The 19,664-nt window shown below is 43.5% G+C and overlaps 1 protein-coding gene across 1 annotated transcript; it reads left to right on the top strand.

Annotated features, from left to right (window-relative positions):
* The first annotated feature begins 447 nt into the window (after positions 1–447).
* On the top strand, positions 448–12,429 carry actr10 (actin related protein 10). Its single transcript, XM_018764091.2, has 13 exons — positions 448–1,135; positions 2,998–3,070; positions 3,169–3,251; positions 4,124–4,232; positions 4,460–4,567; positions 5,050–5,117; positions 5,249–5,328; positions 6,502–6,537; positions 7,156–7,235; positions 8,266–8,339; positions 10,153–10,234; positions 10,570–10,771; positions 11,257–12,429. Exons 1-13 carry the CDS (start codon positions 1,059–1,061, stop codon positions 11,436–11,438), a joined length of 1,254 nt encoding a protein of 417 aa, XP_018619607.1. The 5' UTR covers positions 448–1,058; the 3' UTR covers positions 11,439–12,429.
* Positions 12,430–19,664: the final 7,235 nt, after the last annotated feature.

Genomic DNA, 19,664 nt, shown 5'->3' on the forward strand with positions numbered 1-19,664 from the left:
GGATTTCGTTGAGTGTCGTGACTTTCTTACTGTGACACAAGACGGCATTATTTCCTTTAGTACTTCTTTCATGTATGGTTATTTTATTTTTCCCAACACAGAAAGCACATAACAGACTTTTCAAGTTTGAAAGGTGAAATAACACAAGGGCGTTTAAATGTTAAAAAAATAGCCAGAGCGCCACACTAATGTAAAACACTAAGTACAAAGGTCTCTCTAAAACAAAGCGCTCCACCAGGGGCGTGTCCAAGGATGGCACCGCCCACCAAAATATGATTGGCCATGGCCCTTCCCCAAAACTTAATTGGGGTGGAGTATTGTCAATCTGTCAATGCTCAACGCCATTGGATCACAGCGCTGTCAATAGCTGCTTGATTTGCGATACGGAATCACAGTATCAGGTTTTTCCAAACAGGAGGAGAGACACGACATTGTTGAGTAGAACAAAATTGTGTTGTCCTATCCATGCAAAACAATTATCCAATACAAAACGATTTTCAGGTCTTGTGCAGTGCCACTTTTCATGTAATACCACCTGTTAGGGCACAGGACACTACACAAATCTGTGTTTTCTAAACCAATTGTCAACGTCGATTTTATTTTCTCATAGAATTTTCTGATTTCCCACGCCCCCCGGGCTCCTCCCCCCGACTGGTTCCTGGTCCTCCCTGTGCCACCTCATTTAAAAAATCCTGGAATCGCTCGAGTCACTCGAAGTCCGCTACCTACGCTACGTACATTGGTTGTATTGGCAACTATAATATTGCCTGAAACACGATCAAAGACCCACACTCTAGATATTAAACATTCTTTCGTCTTTAAATGAAGAACCTCAAAAATTCCTATATCCATCACTGGATTTATCACAAGTGGAGTATTATGTATTGAATTGGACAGAAAGATGTTTTGTTCAGGCGGATACGGACAGCTATGGAAATGTGAAAGGACCCCGCCGTAGGCAGGACAGAGTGGAGAAATTGTGTATTGAAACGGCGATTTGTTGCCTTTATCCAGGCTTCAGTTTTATGAATTTGTATATTTAGTGGGTTTATTTAGTTATGCCGCTGTTTGAGGGCCTCGGGAGCGGCGGGGAGAAAACCGCTGTGGTCATTGATCTGGGATCATCCTACACCAAGTAAGAACATCCATCGTTTGCTATGCTAGCTAGTAGTAGCTAGCTGTCTCTCGCCACCTCAGTTTTAGTAGCTCAGTTGTAGCTAAACTGGAAATGTAAAGCCTAATTTACACAGCTAAATAGAAGGGGGGAACACCGTTCTTTTTCGGGTAAATGTTTATTTACGTCAAGCCAGGAGGAGGGAACACATAACACACGTTGTGTTTCTGTCAGAGAGAGTCAGAGTGTCTGTGTGTCTCTGCCACTCCCATGATTCTTTCTGTCTCTGTGTCTGCCTCAGTCAGAGTGTGTGTGTGTGTGTGTGTGTGTGTGTGTGTGTGTGTGTGTGTGTGTGTGTGTGTGTGTCTCTCCCCCTCCTTAGAGCTGTGCTCTCAACACTGCTACATTTGCCAGCTACACACTAGTTTCAAGTTTATTCTTGCAGGTACCAGTACTGTGTGTACTACATCATGTATCATGAAAATCTTCCTGACTGCTTCTCCACACAGACTAGTATGGACAAAGACAGTAGAAACACTGCACAAACAAAACAATGACAATGACAGTGAGTAGTGCAACAGCAATAGCGATAAATAATGGTAACAGTAGTAACAATAATGCCAGTTGACAGTCAGAGAGCTCAGAATGAGAGAATGAGAATGCTTAAAGTGGCAGTGACAGTGTAATGTACCAATATGCTTGGGTGGAGCAGTTCAACTCTAGTTACTAAAGGTAGCACATTGGTTAGTGTTGTATACTCTTACAGCAGTGGGGTAAAAGCAGTTCCTGTACCTAGCTGTGCGGGTTTGAATAGACCTAAGCCGTCTTGCAGATGGTAGGGAAGAGAAGAGTGCTCGTGCAGGGTGACTATGATCTTTCATGATGATGCGCATCATCATGAAAGATCATAGTCACCCTGTACGGGCGCTCTTTCTCAGGCAGCGTGTGGTGTAGGTGTCCTCGACTGCTGGTAGCTGTGTGCCGATGATTTCCTGAGCTGTTTCGACCACCCTCTGTAGGGCTTTCTTGACCTGTATGGAGCAGCTGCCACCCCAGGATGTAACACACCCTGTGAGGATGGACTCCACAGTACACCTCTAGAAAGTGGTGACATCACATATCATAAAGACTCACTATGTATCCAAGAAGTGTGCTCAAAAAAAAAAACAAAACAAGCTTGTATCCAAAGGGAACATTTGAGATAGTGGCATAGCAACATACAGGGGTCTTTGTTTCTTAGAGGGCGGTGGAAGCAGAAATTTGCTTGTAGGTGGAGAACGTGATGAGCATATGACTGTGATCTTGAGTCACGTGCCCAATGAGTGTCGAGCTAAAGCAGTCATTGAAATAATTTTTTTTTTTTAAAGCCTTCGGGTTGTTTGCGTCAGTTCCCGGCTGTTTCTCAAAATGAGTCAAATTCCTTCGATTTCAGTGGACCTGATCCGTTACGTTTATTCGTTTGGCTGCCACTTTTGTTCAGAGCAACTCGCAGCTTTGATCTACCTACCTTTATTTACCCATTTGTCCAGCTCGGTGATCTTACTGTGTGGAATGAAATTTAGGGTCAGTACCTCGCTCAAGGGTGCTATAGCTGGAGGTGGGATCCAAATCTGCAACCTTTTGGTGTAAAGGCAGCAGCTGTAACCATTACAATACCAGCTCACACACACACGAGTGGAGTCGCGGCGAGCCGGAGCCTAACTCGGCAACACAGGGTGCAAGGCTGGAAGGGGAGGGGACAAACCCCAGACCCGCCAGAGAGCAGGAACTGGCCAAACCCGCTGCGCCACCGCACACCCCACTACACTACTAGCTGCACTTATTAAATTCTTTGTGTGTTGTGACACGTATCAAGAGCTCTCTGCTTTTTTTATTCCACACAGATGTGGCTTTGCAGGTGAGACTGGGCCCAGATGTATCATTCCCAGTGAGGTTCAGAAACCTGGACTGCAGCAGGTCAGTGGTTCGGTCGGCTGATCTGTCTGCAGTCGCCTTTCTTTGACTGCATGGAATTTTACTGTAAATGTGCTAAGATTTGCTTCCCTCTCATACAGCCAGTTAAAGTTGTCCAGTACCACATCAATACGGATGAGCTGTACTCGAACCTCAAGGACTTCATCCATATGCTCTACTTCAGGTGAGGGCTGTTATTTCCTTATGCTTTTTGGCCTACAGCTTGACACCACAGTTTAAAAGGACCCATTTAAACTGAGTTAACTACATTGGGGTTCTTCATTGAAACTCTCTCTGTGGACTCATGAATGAATTTCAAGTTTGAACACATGAATTAAAAAACAGTTATTAGTGTATATGAATGAATCAGTATTCATCTTTACTGGCATCTCTAATTTGTATTATTCCAAATGTTTAGAGAATTTATTCTTGTATATGTCAAATGGCCCTAATTTTAGGTGGAATAATGTATGCCCCCTTAAAGTTCATTCTACATTTCAACCAAAGTGATGACCTGTGCACTTGGTTTTGTCGAGAGCAGGAATACCAAAGGTCGCGGTCATGTCCTTGATCCCTTTGTGGACCTCTGCTTTCAGTGGGGGCTTCTCCAAGACTGTGGGTTGCAATGACACTATAGTTCTCTATTTTGAGAATTTCTTATACATATTCTTTCAGTAGCAAGAGATGTTGATAAGGCAGTCTTCCCATGTTAGGGGCAACCTTCCTGGTTGTCTTGTAATATTCTATGGACACCAGCTAGATACCCTAATTATCAGTCTGTTGTTTTTCATGTCTGCTGTGTGACATGCCCATCTCTTTTAAATATCATACAGTGTGTGTTTCTACACCATCTCTGATTCCTGGATTTCTCCTTGTTTCTGAGTGTGTAGTGTGCTCCATTTTGTTTGTTGCAAATCCTTCTTTCTGTTACTGTGTGACTAGTGGTAATGTGATAATCAGATTTTCACAGCCAAACGTCCAGAATCAATAGCTCATCATAATACAGGCACTGACATAGACTCACCTGAGGGGTCTGGCTCTTATCTCCACCTGCAGACACCTGCTTGTGAACCCACGGGACCGGCGGGTGGTCATCGTCGAGTCAGTGCTCTGCCCCTCACACTTCAGGGAGACCCTCACGAAAGTCTTATTTAAGCATTTTGAGGTACAAATGTTTTGCATGACCTATAATGTACTGTATGCTCTTTTCTCTGGGATCTGAACACAATGCACAAGGCTGATGATTTCTTTTCAGTGTTGGCTTTTACACCACTTTTGTTCAGTGTTTATTTTTCATTTAAATAAACAGACGAGTGTACAGAAATGTAATTAAAAATTAATGTTATTTGAATTTCTTCACATCATGGCAGCCTGTCATGTTCCTGTCCCCAGGTGCCCTCTGTGCTCTTCGCCCCCAGCCACCTCATGTCCGTGCTGACTCTAGGAATTAACTCGGCACTGGTGATGGATTGCGGGTACACAGAGACCCTGGTGTTGCCTGTATCCTGGATCTTGCTGAGTTGCACTGGGGCTCTCCTATGAGGTTCTTGCGCAGAGACAGCCGGCTGTTTTTGCAGAGTAGCAATAAGACGCTGCCTGAAAAAGCAGTACAGTAGCATACTGTAATTTCTGGACCAAGGAAGGAACAAATCTTGAGTTTATCGGTGGTTTCTAATCTAAATTGCTCCAGTAAGATGCTTTATGCCTGTATACACAAACACATTGTCTGAACCGCTTGTTCTATGAGGGGTCGTGGGGAGCCGGAGCCTAACCCAGCAACACAGGGCGAGAGGCTGGAGGGGACACACCGAGGACAGGCTGCCAGTCCGTCGCAAGGCACCCCAAGCGGGACTCGAACCCCAGACCCACCGGAGAGCAGGACCCGGTCCAACCCACTGCGCCACCTTATGCCTATACAGCAATGTACAAAGCTGTGTACAGTAGTGGTGAAATTGCTCAGATTCTCCTTAACAGCAAGCTAGGTCTATGAAGGCATCCCCATTTTGTCTGCCTGGGAGGCGTTGCCGATGGGAGGGAAGGCCATTCACAAGTAAGTGGGCCTCGAACCTGCTCTGGTGGCCCCTCTATCTGGAGCCCCAGTCCTGATGCCTAGCACCGTGTCCATATTGGGGATATTGAGTGACATTGACTGACGTGTACATGTGGGTGTGTGTTGTGCAGGGAGCTGGAGAGCCTGCTGGTGGAGCAGTGCACCGTGGACACCGAGTCCAGCACAGGACAGAGTTTACCTGCTGTGATCAGTAAGTCACATAAACAGACTATATTTATTGTCTTGTTGCGTGATAAGCACGTTTCTCAAAACCTAGTGGTTTGATTAGCCCGAAGCAGCAAATAATCTACTTCTCATTTAACTGAAAGAAAGGTTTCTGAGTTGCTGAAAATCAAACTACACACTATTGTTTGGCGTAGTTTTGAATAGATTTTAATGACATGATAAAATGATGTACAGTGCAATCAATTATGATCATGTCATGTACGGTTTGATTAGATGTTTGTGCTGCTGAGATTTTCTTTTAAGAGCACAATAATGAATGCAGGCAGATGTGTCTGTATATGTTTATGTGATTCAGATGGTTTGTATTTGAATCCTCAAACCTCTTTCAGTTCATACACAATTCTGCTGGTTTAAATAAATCACAGAAATGGGATTGATTTAATCTCTGATTAAATTTAATGGCGTAGGAAATCAGGATTCTCTTTGTATGGGTTTTATGTCCAAATACTTCAAAGCATTTTTCAGAAATGCTTATATTCATGTGCTTTGCCTACATTTTAAAAGTGACAAGGGTTTTGTTTTCATGAAAATGAATATGCAGAAGCAGCTTTAGACAAATTGAATCCTACGCAGTCCTCATATATGTGCAGTACAGGGCTGTGCATGGTTAAGAATCACACCAGTATCTGTAAAGCATTTTGGCCTGGAATCTACATACATGCATATGAGAGCCTTCTTGCACATCACTAGGTTCATTTCTTCTCTTAATACTGCATCAAGTCCATCCCTGCCTTTTGAAGTATAAATCCCACATTAACTTTGTTTTCTTCGTGTCCCCCGTGTAAAGGGGTTGCTCCATGCCTGTAAATCGTCATGTTTTGTTACACACTCATTACTGCATACATGGACGAGAGACTAGATGTACATGAATCTTTTAGATGGAATGCATGCAACATCCACCAACAGGTGCGTTTCAAAAGTACCTCTGTGACTTCTCTTTAGTTGGTCATCCATTGCCTCTTAAACCAGCAGGACATTCATCTTGTTAAGCACTCTGCGCATCACATTAGGTATCAAAAGTTTTCTCCCTGTATTCCTAAGCGGTGTTTTCCTGATGGGCTCTTCCAGCTGAACGAGAAATGACAGGTTTACGTTATTTGATGTACAGAGCAATCATAGGTGCATTTGTCTGTCTCAGGTTCCATTCCAGAGGAAGTCGTGGAGGACATCAAAGGTAGGTGGATATGAATTAATGGAGGATAGGTATCGTTCTCTCTGAAATTTGACATGTGCTCTCTACCAGTATTGCATCAGTAAACAGCAGGAATAAGTTCAGCGGGTAGGGCAGAAGATACCACAGTGATCACGGCCGTTTCTGAATCTGAGATACTGCTGCAGTACCCGTGATCAAGCAACTTGCCCTGAATTGACACTATAAGAATTTGCTGCTGTACAAATGAGTGAACTGTTGTTGCTTATCTAACATTGTAAGTCAAATTGGACAAAAGCTGCAGATAATAATAATAATAATACAGTAATTTTAATACCTTTATGATGCTTCACTATACAATGGAAGCCAAGCCAGTGATTATGCAAACACAAATTACTCTAAGTAGACCCGACCTAATCAGAGGCTGTCCCCTGTAAGGATTTTACAGATGGTATGATAGCATTCAATAAGATAAAAGACAAATAAGTATAGTAAACTATGAAGTCAGTTTGAGTTATAGCCCTTAAAATAGAGAACAGACTGCATTTATAGTTCTGTGGTTAGGTGTCCTGTAACTGAGCTGTGAAGACTTGGCTAAGGGGATGCTGTAGCATGCTGTCCTGGAACTCTGGTGTCTTTCAGTCAGGACCTGTTTTGTGAGTGATCTCCAGAGGGGCTTGAAAATCCAGGAGGCTAAATTCAATCTGGAGGGCACAGCAGAGGTGAGCGTAACCAGGTACCTGGTTTTGGGTTAGCAGGTGAATTTACATTTATTCGTTTAGCAGACTATTTTCAGCCGAAGTGATATACATCTCAGAGTAAAAGTGTATTTCACTGCAGATGAAGAGTTTTAGATACAATCGTACACACGATTGTGAAAGCGAAATTATTTTGCCCAGTGCCACCACTTTCTTGGGTGCTCATTAGTGAGTACATACATATATGATTGACAGGAAATGCAAAGGAGGTCGTAACAGAAGGTGTGGTGCAAAATTATGGAGCAGCTGGGAGTTCGGGAGAGAAGTGGATCTAAAATATATGCACTTTGAGGCCATTGAATACTGAACGGGATTCAGCAGCTGTGAGGGACAGAAGCAGCACGTTCCACACATCAGGGCAAAAACTGACTTTCAGATTTTCGATTTTGGACCTCTTGTGAGTAGAACCAAAAGCAGCCAGAGGTGGAGGAGTGCAGCTCTCTTGCTGGGGTATATAGAGTGATTGGATCCTACAGGTATTGGGGAGCAGATCCTTTGATGCTCTCGTAGGCTGTAACCAGAATGTTGGAACTAGATTTGGGCAGCTACAAAAAGCCAGTGGAGAGTAGTGAGGATTAAGGTACATAGAAATGCTGTTGTAGGTTGAACACAAGTCATGCTGCTGTATCCTAGATCAGGTCAAGGGTACTGTCATGGCCTGGATCAGGAGCTCTGTAGATTGAGTTGTGAGATATAGGCGAATCCTGTGGATGTTAGATAGGAGGTATCTGCAGCTTCAGGTTATACTTTCAGTGTGTTAGAAGAAGCAAAGACTTGAGCTGATAGTTTATCCCCAGACTGTTGACCAATAAAACCAATTTTAAATGAGCAAATTGTTCAGTTTGACAGAGACTTTAGGAGCGTTGGATGGATCTGCCAGGAGGCAAAAGGTCTCAGTCTTGGAGAGGTTGAGAGGCAGATGCTGGTCAATCTCATATCTTTTCTTGGATGACTGAAACTGTGATGTGAGACTAATGTCTGCCTTATCCTACAGTGTCCAGCCCCGCCCCCTGATGTGAACTATCCGTTGGATGGAGAGAAGATTATACACATCAAGGGATCAATCAGGTGGCTCCCTTTTGCTCCTTTAGATCAGATGCAAGGTTCATAATCCGACACATTTACTCTGTTGGCTTTAATGAGGTTTTTACATTCATAACCATTTCAGTTCACTCCTTCAACATGGAATTTTTGTCTTTTAGAATTCAAGCACAGTTGTTTCCGCTGTAACGCGATTGATGCGTTTCTGTAAAACGTCACGTTATGGAAAATCTCGCAGTAAAAATAACGGGGTTTAAGGAAAGAATAGGGTTGGGGCAGACAACTGTAAACCTAAATAAATTTGTGTCCAAAGCATTACCAATTTACATTTATTCATTTAGCAGATGCTTTTGTCTGAAGCGACTTCCAATGAACTCTATATAGGGTTATCAGCCCACACACCTTATTCACTGCGGTGACTTATACTGCTAGATACACTACTTACACTGGGTCTCTGATCCATACATCAGTAGTACACACTTTCTCTGTCACTCACTCACTCACACACACACACACACACACACACACACACACACACACTATGGATGAACCTGAACAGCATGTCTTTGGATTGTGGGAGGAAACCAGAGCACCCAGAGGAAACCCACACAGACCGAGTGGGGATTGAACCCACATCCTCTCATACCACCCAGGCGCTGTGAGACAGCAGCGCTACTCGCTGTGGCGCCAGATTTCCATAACAATCCTGATAAAAATATTAGCACACTTTAAACTTCTTGAAATTTTTAATAAAGAAATTATACAATAAATATGGGACCTCACCTTAGAGAGCTGCCAGTTGCTTGAATAATATCTCATGTTCTTTCATTTTGTTCAAAGCTTGATGTTATCAAGCTTTCCTTTTACACTCACTTCCTTAAAATTTATCACCAGTGCACTTCTTAGGTACATTCTTTTTTTTTTTTTTTTTTTTTTTTTTTTTTTTTAAAGTGAAATTTGAGGAACCTCAGCACTTCCAAAAAAAAAAAGCATGGGGGGGAGAACTGAACCATGCGTAATGTTATGCATATACAACTATGTTAACTGCTGTTTCCTGTTCATGCACGAGCCAAATGGTGTTATGAAAAACTTAGTAACAGAAATGACTGCTGATTTTGAGTAATTATTTGCCCTAGTTATATGTAACCCTTAGAGTGTTAATCCACAAATTCTTATTCAGAAATTCACTTGTCAGGCCTCTACATATGTCTTTTCTATAGTCCAAAATGACATTTTATTGTTAGATACACTGCATTCCTGGCATGAATGTTCTGTAATAGCGTAACATGTAAAAATTACAACTTTACTTGAAGTAATTTACTGTTGCCATGAAATTAAAGACCCACCTTATCAAACTTCACCTTTTTTTATGATTTATATGCAAGTGATTTATATGGTGGGGGGTGCGGTGGTACAGCGGGTTGGACCGGGTCCTGCTCTCCAGTGGGTCTGGGGTTCAAGTCCCGCTTGGGGTACCTTGCAATGGACTGGCGTCCCGTCCTGGGTGTGTCCCCTCCCCCTCCGGCCTTGCGCCCTGAGTTGCCGGGTTAGGCTCCGGTTCCCCGTGACCCCGTATGGGACAAGTGGTTCAGAAAATGTGTGTGTGATTTATATGTAACAATATTAATATCAATTTTTTTTTTAAAATTTCTTTTATGTAGCACAAGCTTGTTATTATGGGGCTGACACTTTGCACTAACAAGTGATTCTGAAATCACTAACAAGCTGCCGGAAGAAGTAAAATTGATGTGATACCGCCTTGGGGGTAGTTGAGCAAATAAATTTCAGTAAATATGAAGCTCTGTTGGTGACTTAGACAACTTTTGGGTCTTGTTTGAAGGGACTCTGTAATGGAGATGCTGTTCGAACAGGACAACGAGGAGAAGTCTGTGGCAACGCTGGTGCTCGATGCTCTGGTCAAGGTGAGTTAACACAGATAACCTAGAGGATCAACATTTCTAAACTGAGTTTAGCCCAGCTAGCAAGGGAAGTATTGTATTCCTACTAACGTAAGTGGCCTCATCAAAATTCCACTGAAGGTTATGGGGCTTGTGATGCACACCTGAGAGTTTAGGCAGGAGCACAGACACCTGATTAGGATTGAGAAAATCTGTTGTACCGCAGATTGTTACAGTATGGGTCTAGCATCCATCACTTTTCAGGTGTTGTACAAAGTCACCATGGAGTAGATTTGTGGTAGTGGGAGTTTGTTTATAGTGTGAAATGGTGCAGTGAGTAGGCTCCGCGCTCCCTCCAGTGCCCCATCGACACACGCAAGGTGCTGGCCGAGAACCTTGTGGTCATCGGCGGTACGGCCATGCTGCCCGGCTTCCTGCACCGCCTCCTAGCGGAGATCCGCCTGCTGGCCGAGAAGCCGAGGTACCAGCAGGTGCTCTCCAGCAGGACCTTCCGTGTGCACAGCCCACCTGCCAAGCCCAACTGCACCGCGTGGCTCGGGGGTGAGTGCCAGCCTCAGTGCCTTGTTTACATTGGCTGCGGTGGTCTTTCTTTACTTTCAGTAACTTCAATTTGATGTGCTTGGGCTTGAAGGTTTTTCTGTCACTAGTACTTTTCTTTTTTCCAGCGAGCTATGCTAACATTTTTTTCCCCCTCTGCTTGTGTGCTATTTTGTTGTATTTTAGTCTGTGCTGCTTATTGCCGTACCGTTTGTTTAAAACGTCTTAAAGCACATGACTTTAATGCTTTGCGTATGTTTGACCAAAGCATCAAAAGCAGCCCTATAGTTTGCTTTGAAAAATGTACCGAATGTGTATGAGTGGAGATGGCAGTTATGAGTTTCAGGAACAATTTCAGCAAAGCAGCCCTTTATTGTTCTATTAAAATATTTTCATTGCCCGTGAGCAATGAACTGCGTAAGACAGTGAGACTTTGTGATGTGTCTGTGTGTGTTTGAGTGACTGATTGGCATCTTCCTTACTCCTAGGTGCAATATTTGGGGCCTTGCAGGACATCCTGGGCAGCCGCTCCATCTCGCGGGACCAGTACAACCAGACAGGCCGCACACCAGACTGGTGCTGCCTGAGCACACCACCCCCAGAGTCTATGTATGACACCGGCAAGACACCTCCACCGCTCATGAAAAGGGCCTTCTCCACAGAGAAGTGATCCCACACAACACACTAATAACCCTGCCCTTGCACCCATCAGCCTGATCACCGTTTAACCTACCCTCGGACCCCCAATCCACCTTATGAGCAGCACTTCCTCAGACGTGCCCCCTAACCACAGGCAGCCCTCCATCTACCAGTGTAGTTTGTGCTTAAGCTGAAGGGCAGCAGTGTCACTAAAATTCTGGTTAGTTACCAGAACCTTTAACTATACTGTAAAACTCTTTGACCCATAAATAATGGGGCTCATTAGAAGCCTGGCCCAACATTGCTACCCAGCTTAATAAGGCTAATTTTGATCTACAAAATATTTAACATTTTTGCATATTAAATATCTGCTTACACTATAAGGGGAGACCCGAGTCAGTGAACCTCTAACCATTCTGGCACATCCATGCAAAGTGTTGGTTTCTGAATAATTCATCAGAGCATCAATTATTTCTTTAAGCAGTGTAAAACATTGTTTAGCTGTATAATATAACAGTATAATATGTTTTGGTTATTATGAAGTTGAAAATTCATTCATGCATATTCAAATGTATTTATCCCCTGTGCTAAAGCAGTGCAATTTTCAATGTAAAAGAACTGACAAGAATATTTCTCACTTGTTTAAGAACATCATTTAATTTTTTTCAGTTTACATTTGAAGTTATGTTTTGCCTTCTGTCAGTTTCAGTTCAAATGACCAGTACTTGTGTGTCGCAATGGAATAAATAGAGCTAAATGTGTGCTGAACACGAGTGACTTCTCCATGTAGTGGTATGTTTGGCTTGTATAGGCCTGGAAAAAAAATCTCGACCTCAGTTTACATATTCCTACATAATTTCTGTTTCTCTTGTCTTCTGTTGAATTGGATTGCTGTTTGTATAGTCCCCACTGCTGTAGTTTGAGCTTAAGTTATTGTGTGGTAATAAAACTTGTATGACCATGTACAATGAACGTAAAGCTTGGAATACGTAAGTGAAATAAAAAAAAAAAAAAAAACAAACCTCCCCAAGAGGTTTTTTTTCCCCCCTTTCTTAACTCTCCTACAGTAATGAGATGTACGTTGCTTTGGAGAAGCATCTGCTAAATGAATAAATGTAATGTAAATGTAAATTAAGAGAAAACCCCACACAGTATGAGCCAAAAAGTATTTCCATTAAACACTGACACCAAACAGTCATAATAATGTTCAGTTAAAAAAACTAAACAGAAATTCACAAACATGTGACTCGCACACACAGAACCAGAGCCTACCCCGTAACACAGGGCAAAGGCCAGAGGGGGAGGGAACACACCCAGGACAGGACACCAGTCCGCCACGAGGCACCCCAAGCGGGACTTGAACCCCAGACCTACGGGAAAGTAGGACTGTGGTTCAACCCACTACACCACCACACCCCCATAGCATGTGACTCATTGTTTGCAAACCTGAACTTTCACCAATTTCATTTAAAATGGGGAAATTTGAGAGAAAAAGGAAAAACATGAATTGTGCCAACTTTTTTTAAACCAAAATAACACTGTGCTGTACTGCCTTTCGAGCACTACAGGGGTACACATTTTTGAAGAATTTAAAGCACTCTTGACATAAAGGATCTGGGCACATCAAATTTGAACATTTTGCAATAAAAAGCTGTCATTGAAGGTTCTATTATGAAGGTTATTGGGCCTGAAGTTTTGTATTAAGATTTTCATGATGAGTAAGTGACCGTTACCAGAAAATTATGGAGTTATTCTTTAAAGTATGGAATCTGAATTTGTGTGGCATTTTTAACCACTTGCCAAGCTGTTCTTGCAATTTCAAATCAAAGTACTCTGTTTTACTTTTTTTTTTTTTTTAAGTTTTCCTTATAGCTGGTAGTGTAGAGGTTAGCGATGCTGCCTGTGGACCCAAAAGTTATAGGTTTGATTCCCCCCCCATTACTGGTGGAGCATATGCTGAGGATGTATTATACTGCTTCTGATGTGCGTTACGCTGGAGATTTATCCTGCTGGAAAGCAGCTCATGTCAAGTCAAAGAAAAGAATGTCCAACGTTCCCAGCATAGTCCCTCTGCCATTTTTATGTATTCCACATGGCAGTGACCCAGATGAAAATACGGATGTAAACAAATCTGACAGCATCTCCACTCCTCTCTTGCACGGCTCCCTGGAAGGCAAGGTAGGTTCCCTCTCCTGTTCTCCAGAGCGCCACTGGATCTCAGCATAGAGCAGTCTGTCCTTCAACCGAAGTTTTTCGTTCTTGATTGCTTCATCTAAGGTATGGTTTCTCTGTGGGTTGCAGTTGGCTGGCTTCACGGGACCAATGGCTGTGTACACCAGTCCGTAACAGGGTAATAAAGAGCAGTAAACCAGCCTATAGGAGGGTGCTATGAAGAGTGTCAGCCCAGAACACTGTTAAGGAAGGGTACACCGGTCTGTAGGCGGGTGTTACTTCATTTGTACCATGCACAAGGCACAGTGTGGACGCTGGGGGGCAGCAGAACAGCTTTACACTAAGGCAAAACATTTAACTCTTTCTTACCTGATGTAGTACTCTGATCTCCTGCATCACTTTGGCTGCAGCCATCAAAGAATCAGGTCCCGGTTCATCTTCGCTTTGTTTTGCTGGCAGACGGGACAAAGTTATGTCACGTCAAAGAATTTTCCATCTGTACCAACTCTTGTAGCTGTAATTTGGTGCAGTTCCTCCTGTTACTGGAGCGCTTTGGCAGTTGGTCAATAGTGAGCCCAGGATGGTCTTATTCCGCTGACGGCAATGCAGGCTCATTCCAAGAGAGGTTTTTCATGTGTGTCCCACCACGAGGACTTGGGATTAGAGACTCAAATTCACTCCAAGTCCCCTGATCCCCTCAATAACTCCAGACACTCCCGTGGGACAAAGGCCTTCCTTGAAGGTCAACAGAGCTCAAAGCGCTGAAAAGCAGTGCTAGGTGTGGGGTGACCGTCTGCTTTGATGAGCCAAACGGTATCTCTGGCTGGCAGTGGAGTAGCAGTCCCCATTTTCGCTTGGTTTCCATGGTGCAGGAACTCGAAAGACCCTCCGTGTGAATTTGGGCCATGAGGCCAAGTACGATGTTTACCCTCTCCTTTTGGAGAGACATTCCTTCTCAGACCTTTGGTTGCGTGCACTTACGGCACAAGTGGGAGAGATCCCGCAGTGGGAATTTTCAGCATGAGCGCCACCTTCTAGTATATTCTATTAACATTTTTGTTTTTCCCCCATTTCCCAAAGATTGCTTTAGGAGTTTGTGCTGAGACTGATATCTCAGGTAATCGCGAGGACCGAGACAATAAACGGATTCTGTGGACTAATTGTAGGGGACGCGGTGGCACAGTGGGTTTGCCCAGGGCCTGCTCTCCGGTGGGTCTGGGGTTTGAGCCCTGCTTGGAGTGCCTTGTGATGGACTGGTGTCCCACCCTGGGTGTGTCCCCTCCCCCTCGAGCCTTGCGCCCTGTGTTGCCGGGTTAGGCTCCGGTTCAATGCGACCTGGCTTGGGACAAGTGGTTTCAGACAATGTGCGTGTACTAATAGCTGACATTTCCCACAGTGAAGGCTGGGTTATAATAGCAGTAAGAAGTCTGAGTACATGAAGGAATTGCTGCTGAAGGTGTCAAATGTGTTAACTGAATGCCTTAATTTCCAGTGTACTCACATTTTCAACTGCTACTGTACTTTAGCTCAGTGTTATAATAATATTATCTAATAGATCTTATCCCCACTGTGGAAAAGAGTTGCACTCAGTGCTTTTCTGCATTCATCTTTTACCTCACTATATTTGCTTCTTTCATATAGTCATAATAGAAAATATTTGTGTTCGCTGCGACGCCAACACTTGCCACCTTTTCTGATAATGTATTAGTACTCACTGGATAGTCCTGTTCCTTTCTGGCCGCCACCGCCCACAGCTTGGGGTCTCGCACCATTACATTTATCTTGACACTTTTCTCCAACGCAACCTATACTGCGAAGTTGCCTACAGTTATTTACCCATCCATACAGCTGGGTAATTTTACTAGAGCAATTTAGGGTACTACTATCAGCAGTAGGTGGGGTTCAAACCCGCAACCTTCGGAACCCGAGGCAACAGTTCGAACCGCTACACTTCCAGCTGCCTCCTGTACAGTCATCCATGTAGTGGGCACCTCAAAAATGTACGTTTGGTTATTGTCACTGGGTTCCTCTTCATCCTCTGGATGATCATCCTCCTAAATTGCCACAACTCTCTCAAAATCTCCCAACCTGAAATAATAAAACAGCCCGGTCTATAAACTTCGCTCCCCACCCAGTTCTGTTCCATCAAAACACAACCAAAAGCAGTATTATTTCTTGGTTTGAAGTTACAGTTTCTGTGACAAAATAATATTTCTCCTAATAAAACCGTTTCCATTAAAAGCATGTGACAAAGCATATTTTATGCCTTAGCTCCCCACACACACACGCTAACTGAAGCCACTTGTCTTGAGTGGGGATGCGGTGAACTGGAGCCTAACCTGGCAGTGCAGGGCACAGGGCTGGAGGGGGAGGGGACACACCCAGGGCGGGACGCCAGTCCATCACAAGGCACCCCAAGCAGGACTCGAACCCCAGACCCACCACAGAGCAGGACTCGGTCAAACCCACTGCACCCCTGTGCCCCCCACCTTAGCTTCCCCTATAGTCTTAGTCATTCAAGATTCCTTTTATATTGTTTTACAAAACTTGTTGCCAATAATTCACATCAGATTCCGCAGACAGCATTTTTACCCGTTTTTGTGTCTTTAAAAATATGTACTCTGTGTACCGCTGTAAAGTGTCCTTATTATAATCTAACTCAAAGTAGATGTGTTTTATTAACCAATTAAGTTCTTGACATTCATTCATTCGCTTGGGTCGCTTTGGGCTTATTTTCATAGTTGACCAGTTTCTGGCATTAAATTGTCTTTATTTCACATCAGCTTTGGGCTATTGGTCAAACAGACTGGTAACTGGAATGTCCAAAGAGGCCATGTTGTTGGACACTGGGGCAAGGGATGTAACTTCAAGTGCCCTGGTATGATGCCTACTTGTATAGATTTAAATTTATATGTTTAGCTGATGATTTTTCCTAAGCGCACACACACACGCACACGCACATGCACACATTTTCAGAACCGCTTGTCCCATACGGGGTCACGGGGAACCGGAGCCTACCCGGTAACACAGGGCGTAAGGCCAGAGGGGGAGGGGACACACCCAGGACGGGACGCCAGTCCGTCGCAAGGCACCCCAAGTGGGACTCAAACCCTAGACCCACTGGAGAGCAGGACTGTGGTCCAACCCACTGCGCCACCATACCCCCACTTTTCTCAAGCAATGAACATGATTTACCCATTTATACATCTTGGTATTTTTTTACTGCAATTTTTAAGTTAAGTGCCTTGCTTGAAGGTACTACAGCAAAAGATGGGATTCAAACTTGCAACCTTTGAGTCCATATGCTACAACTTTAATACTCATACTGTATGTATATACACACATACTGTATGTGTGTGTATAGCGAGTTGGTGGGTGGGCCAACCCTGGGAAAGAGGCAGGAGTTGCATGAAGGACAGCTCTCAAGGGTCTGCTCCTGTCCTAACTGAATAATGATGGACAGCTGCACCCATTTAAGGGCAGGGATGTTGGACTGTAAAGGCAGGCTAGACTGTAAAGGCTAGAGGACTTCAGAGGACGGATTGGAGGGCATGGCTTGGAAGCGTTAATTTTGCTGGGTTCTTATTGTTGCTTTTGCCTGAAAAGGGGCTGTTCTGGTTCTGTTTGTTTTCAAATAAATCTGCAGTCCTAACCCTAAATTATGTGGTTGCCTTTGTCTTACAACAGGCCACAATGTGTGCTGCAATCATATGCCGCTTAACGACTCACCGTACATACGACGGTGGTCCTATAAGTTTATAATGGAGCCGAAAAATTCTTATCGACCAGCGACGTCGTAACGTCGTAGCGCAACATGTTACTCACGTGTTCGTGATGGTGCTGCTGTAAACAAACCTACTGCGCTGCCAGTCGTATAAAAGTATAGCACATACAATTATGTACAGTACATAATTCTTGATAATGATCATAAACATCTATGTTACTGCATTATGTATTTACTATACTGTACCTTTTATCCTTATTTTACAGTGTACTCTTTCTACTTACAAAAAAAAGTTTACTGTAAAACAGTATTGCTGTGTTAGCCCTGCAGCAGTGTCATAAATCTTGTGTTTACCGCATCTCTTGATTCCATCGAGGCTACACCAACTAGGTTTGTATAAGTACACACTATGATCAAGGCTATACCATCTAGGTATGTATAAGTACACTCTATGATCGAGGCTATACCATCTAGGTGTGTATAAGTACATTCTATGATCAAGGCTATACCATCAAGGTTTGTATAAGTACGCTCTATGATCGAGGCTATACCATCTAGGTGTGTATAAGTACACTCTATGATCGAGGCTATACCATCTAGGTGTGTATAAGTACACTCTATGATCGAGGCTACACCATCTATGTTCATAAAAGTACGCTCTATGATCGAAGCTATACCATCTAGGTGTGTATAAGTACACTCTATGATCGAGGCTATACCATCTAGGTGTGTATAAGTACACTCTATGATCGAGGCTACACCATCTATGTTCATAAAAGTACGCTCTATGATCGAGGCTATACCATCTAGGTGTGTATAAGTACACTCTATGATCGAGGCTATACCATCTAGGTGTGTATAAGTACACTCTATGATGTTCGCCAAAAAATCGACAAAATTGCACGACGACGCGTTTCTCAGAACGTATCCCCGTCATTAAGTGACACGTCTGTCTATGTGATAGACAGAGAGCGAATGGGAAGCTGCAAGTCACTTTAACTGAAAAGTGGAAGTTTCTGTTATGAAAACAGGGGAAAATTATGTTTTTGGAGAATGTTTCTGGAAGGCTTTGTGATGTACTGTCAGCTTGCTCGCTGCAGTCCAAAGAGTGTTCTTTGTACACCACTGTGTGTGGTTACACAAGCCTGGAGCCTCCTCTGTACCAGTAACCTCCTGCTACGTCAAACTTGCTGCAAGGGGTGTTCCAGGGAGAATGGAGAATACACACGCTTTGTGCATTTTGAAACTATGCAACAGTCAGCTCTGTCAGGCTCTGGAGCTCTGCAGTGTGAAGATGGATTAGTAGTTACAGTGAATTAAGGTACATAAACCACAATTATTATTTTTTTTAAATAAGTGAGCAGTAACAGCTGCTTCAAAAGGCCCAGATGTGGTTTACTGATGTAAGAAATCAGGACATCAGGGAGACAGCTGGTAGTGTAGTGGTTGGAGCTGCTCCCTCTAGACCCACAGGTCTGATCCCCACCTCCACCTGTAGAACCCTTGAGCAAGGTACTTACCCTAAATTGCTCCAGTGAAATTACCCAACTTTATAAGTGAGTAAATAATTGTAAATACCTCAACATTGTAACTTGCCTTGGAGAAAAGCTTCAGCTAAAGGAACAAATGTGAAATAAATACAGTTTGCAGGGGGCGCGGTGGCTCAGTGGGTTGGACCGGGTCCTGCTTTCCGGTGGGTCTGGGGTTTGAGTCCCGCTTGGGGTGTCTTGCGATGGACTAGCGTCTCGTCCTGGGTGTGTCCCCTCCGCTTCCAGCCTTACACCCTGAGTTGCTGGGTAGGCTCCGGTTCTCCGCAACCCCGTATGGGACAAGCAGTTCAGAAAGTGTGTGTGTGTGAATACAGTTTGTTACATCACAGAATTCAGAACATGTTTTTCCACCTAGAAATTCCTCAACACCGAGTTCAAATGTATTTTTCTGCAACTTTATTAAGGAAACCGAAGCAGCTGAACCAGCAGTGTTTGGTGGTACAGATTGATTTTACTGTGTCGCTTCAAGGATTCTATTCTACGAGTTGAAGATTCTGATTATTCTGTAATATTACAGTATACGGTATTCTGTAATATTTATAAAGGGTGCTGTAACTGGCTTTTTCGCTTTCAATATTAATATTATAATAATATAATAATAATAATATTGTCAATTTGTCATTTTTACACAGTGACCCGTAGGCATAAATTGATTTTGCACAAAAAAACTAATTTGACCTATTTCTTCTTATCTTGTTTGCTAATGAGGGACATTGCCCTCTCCTGAAATCATACTGGTAATGAGTGCAGCGCCGTTTCTCGATGAATGTGTTCGGTGACCCCTATGCGTGCTCGTAATTCAGGAGCGCAC

This window comes from Scleropages formosus, chromosome 15 (genome assembly GCF_900964775.1).
Source record: "Scleropages formosus chromosome 15, fSclFor1.1, whole genome shotgun sequence".
Classification (NCBI taxonomy): domain Eukaryota; kingdom Metazoa; phylum Chordata; class Actinopteri; order Osteoglossiformes; family Osteoglossidae; genus Scleropages; species Scleropages formosus.

Coding starts and splice junctions, on each gene's coding strand:
- actr10 (XM_018764091.2), top strand. CDS start 1,059: ATGCCGCTGTTTGAGGGCCTCGGGAGCGGCGGGGAGAAAACCGCTGTG. Junction 1,136..2,997: donor CTGGGATCATCCTACACCAA/GTAAGAACATCC, acceptor TATTCCACACAG/ATGTGGCTTTGCAGGTGAGA. Junction 10,235..10,569: donor TGCTCGATGCTCTGGTCAAG/GTGAGTTAACAC, acceptor CGCTCCCTCCAG/TGCCCCATCGACACACGCAA.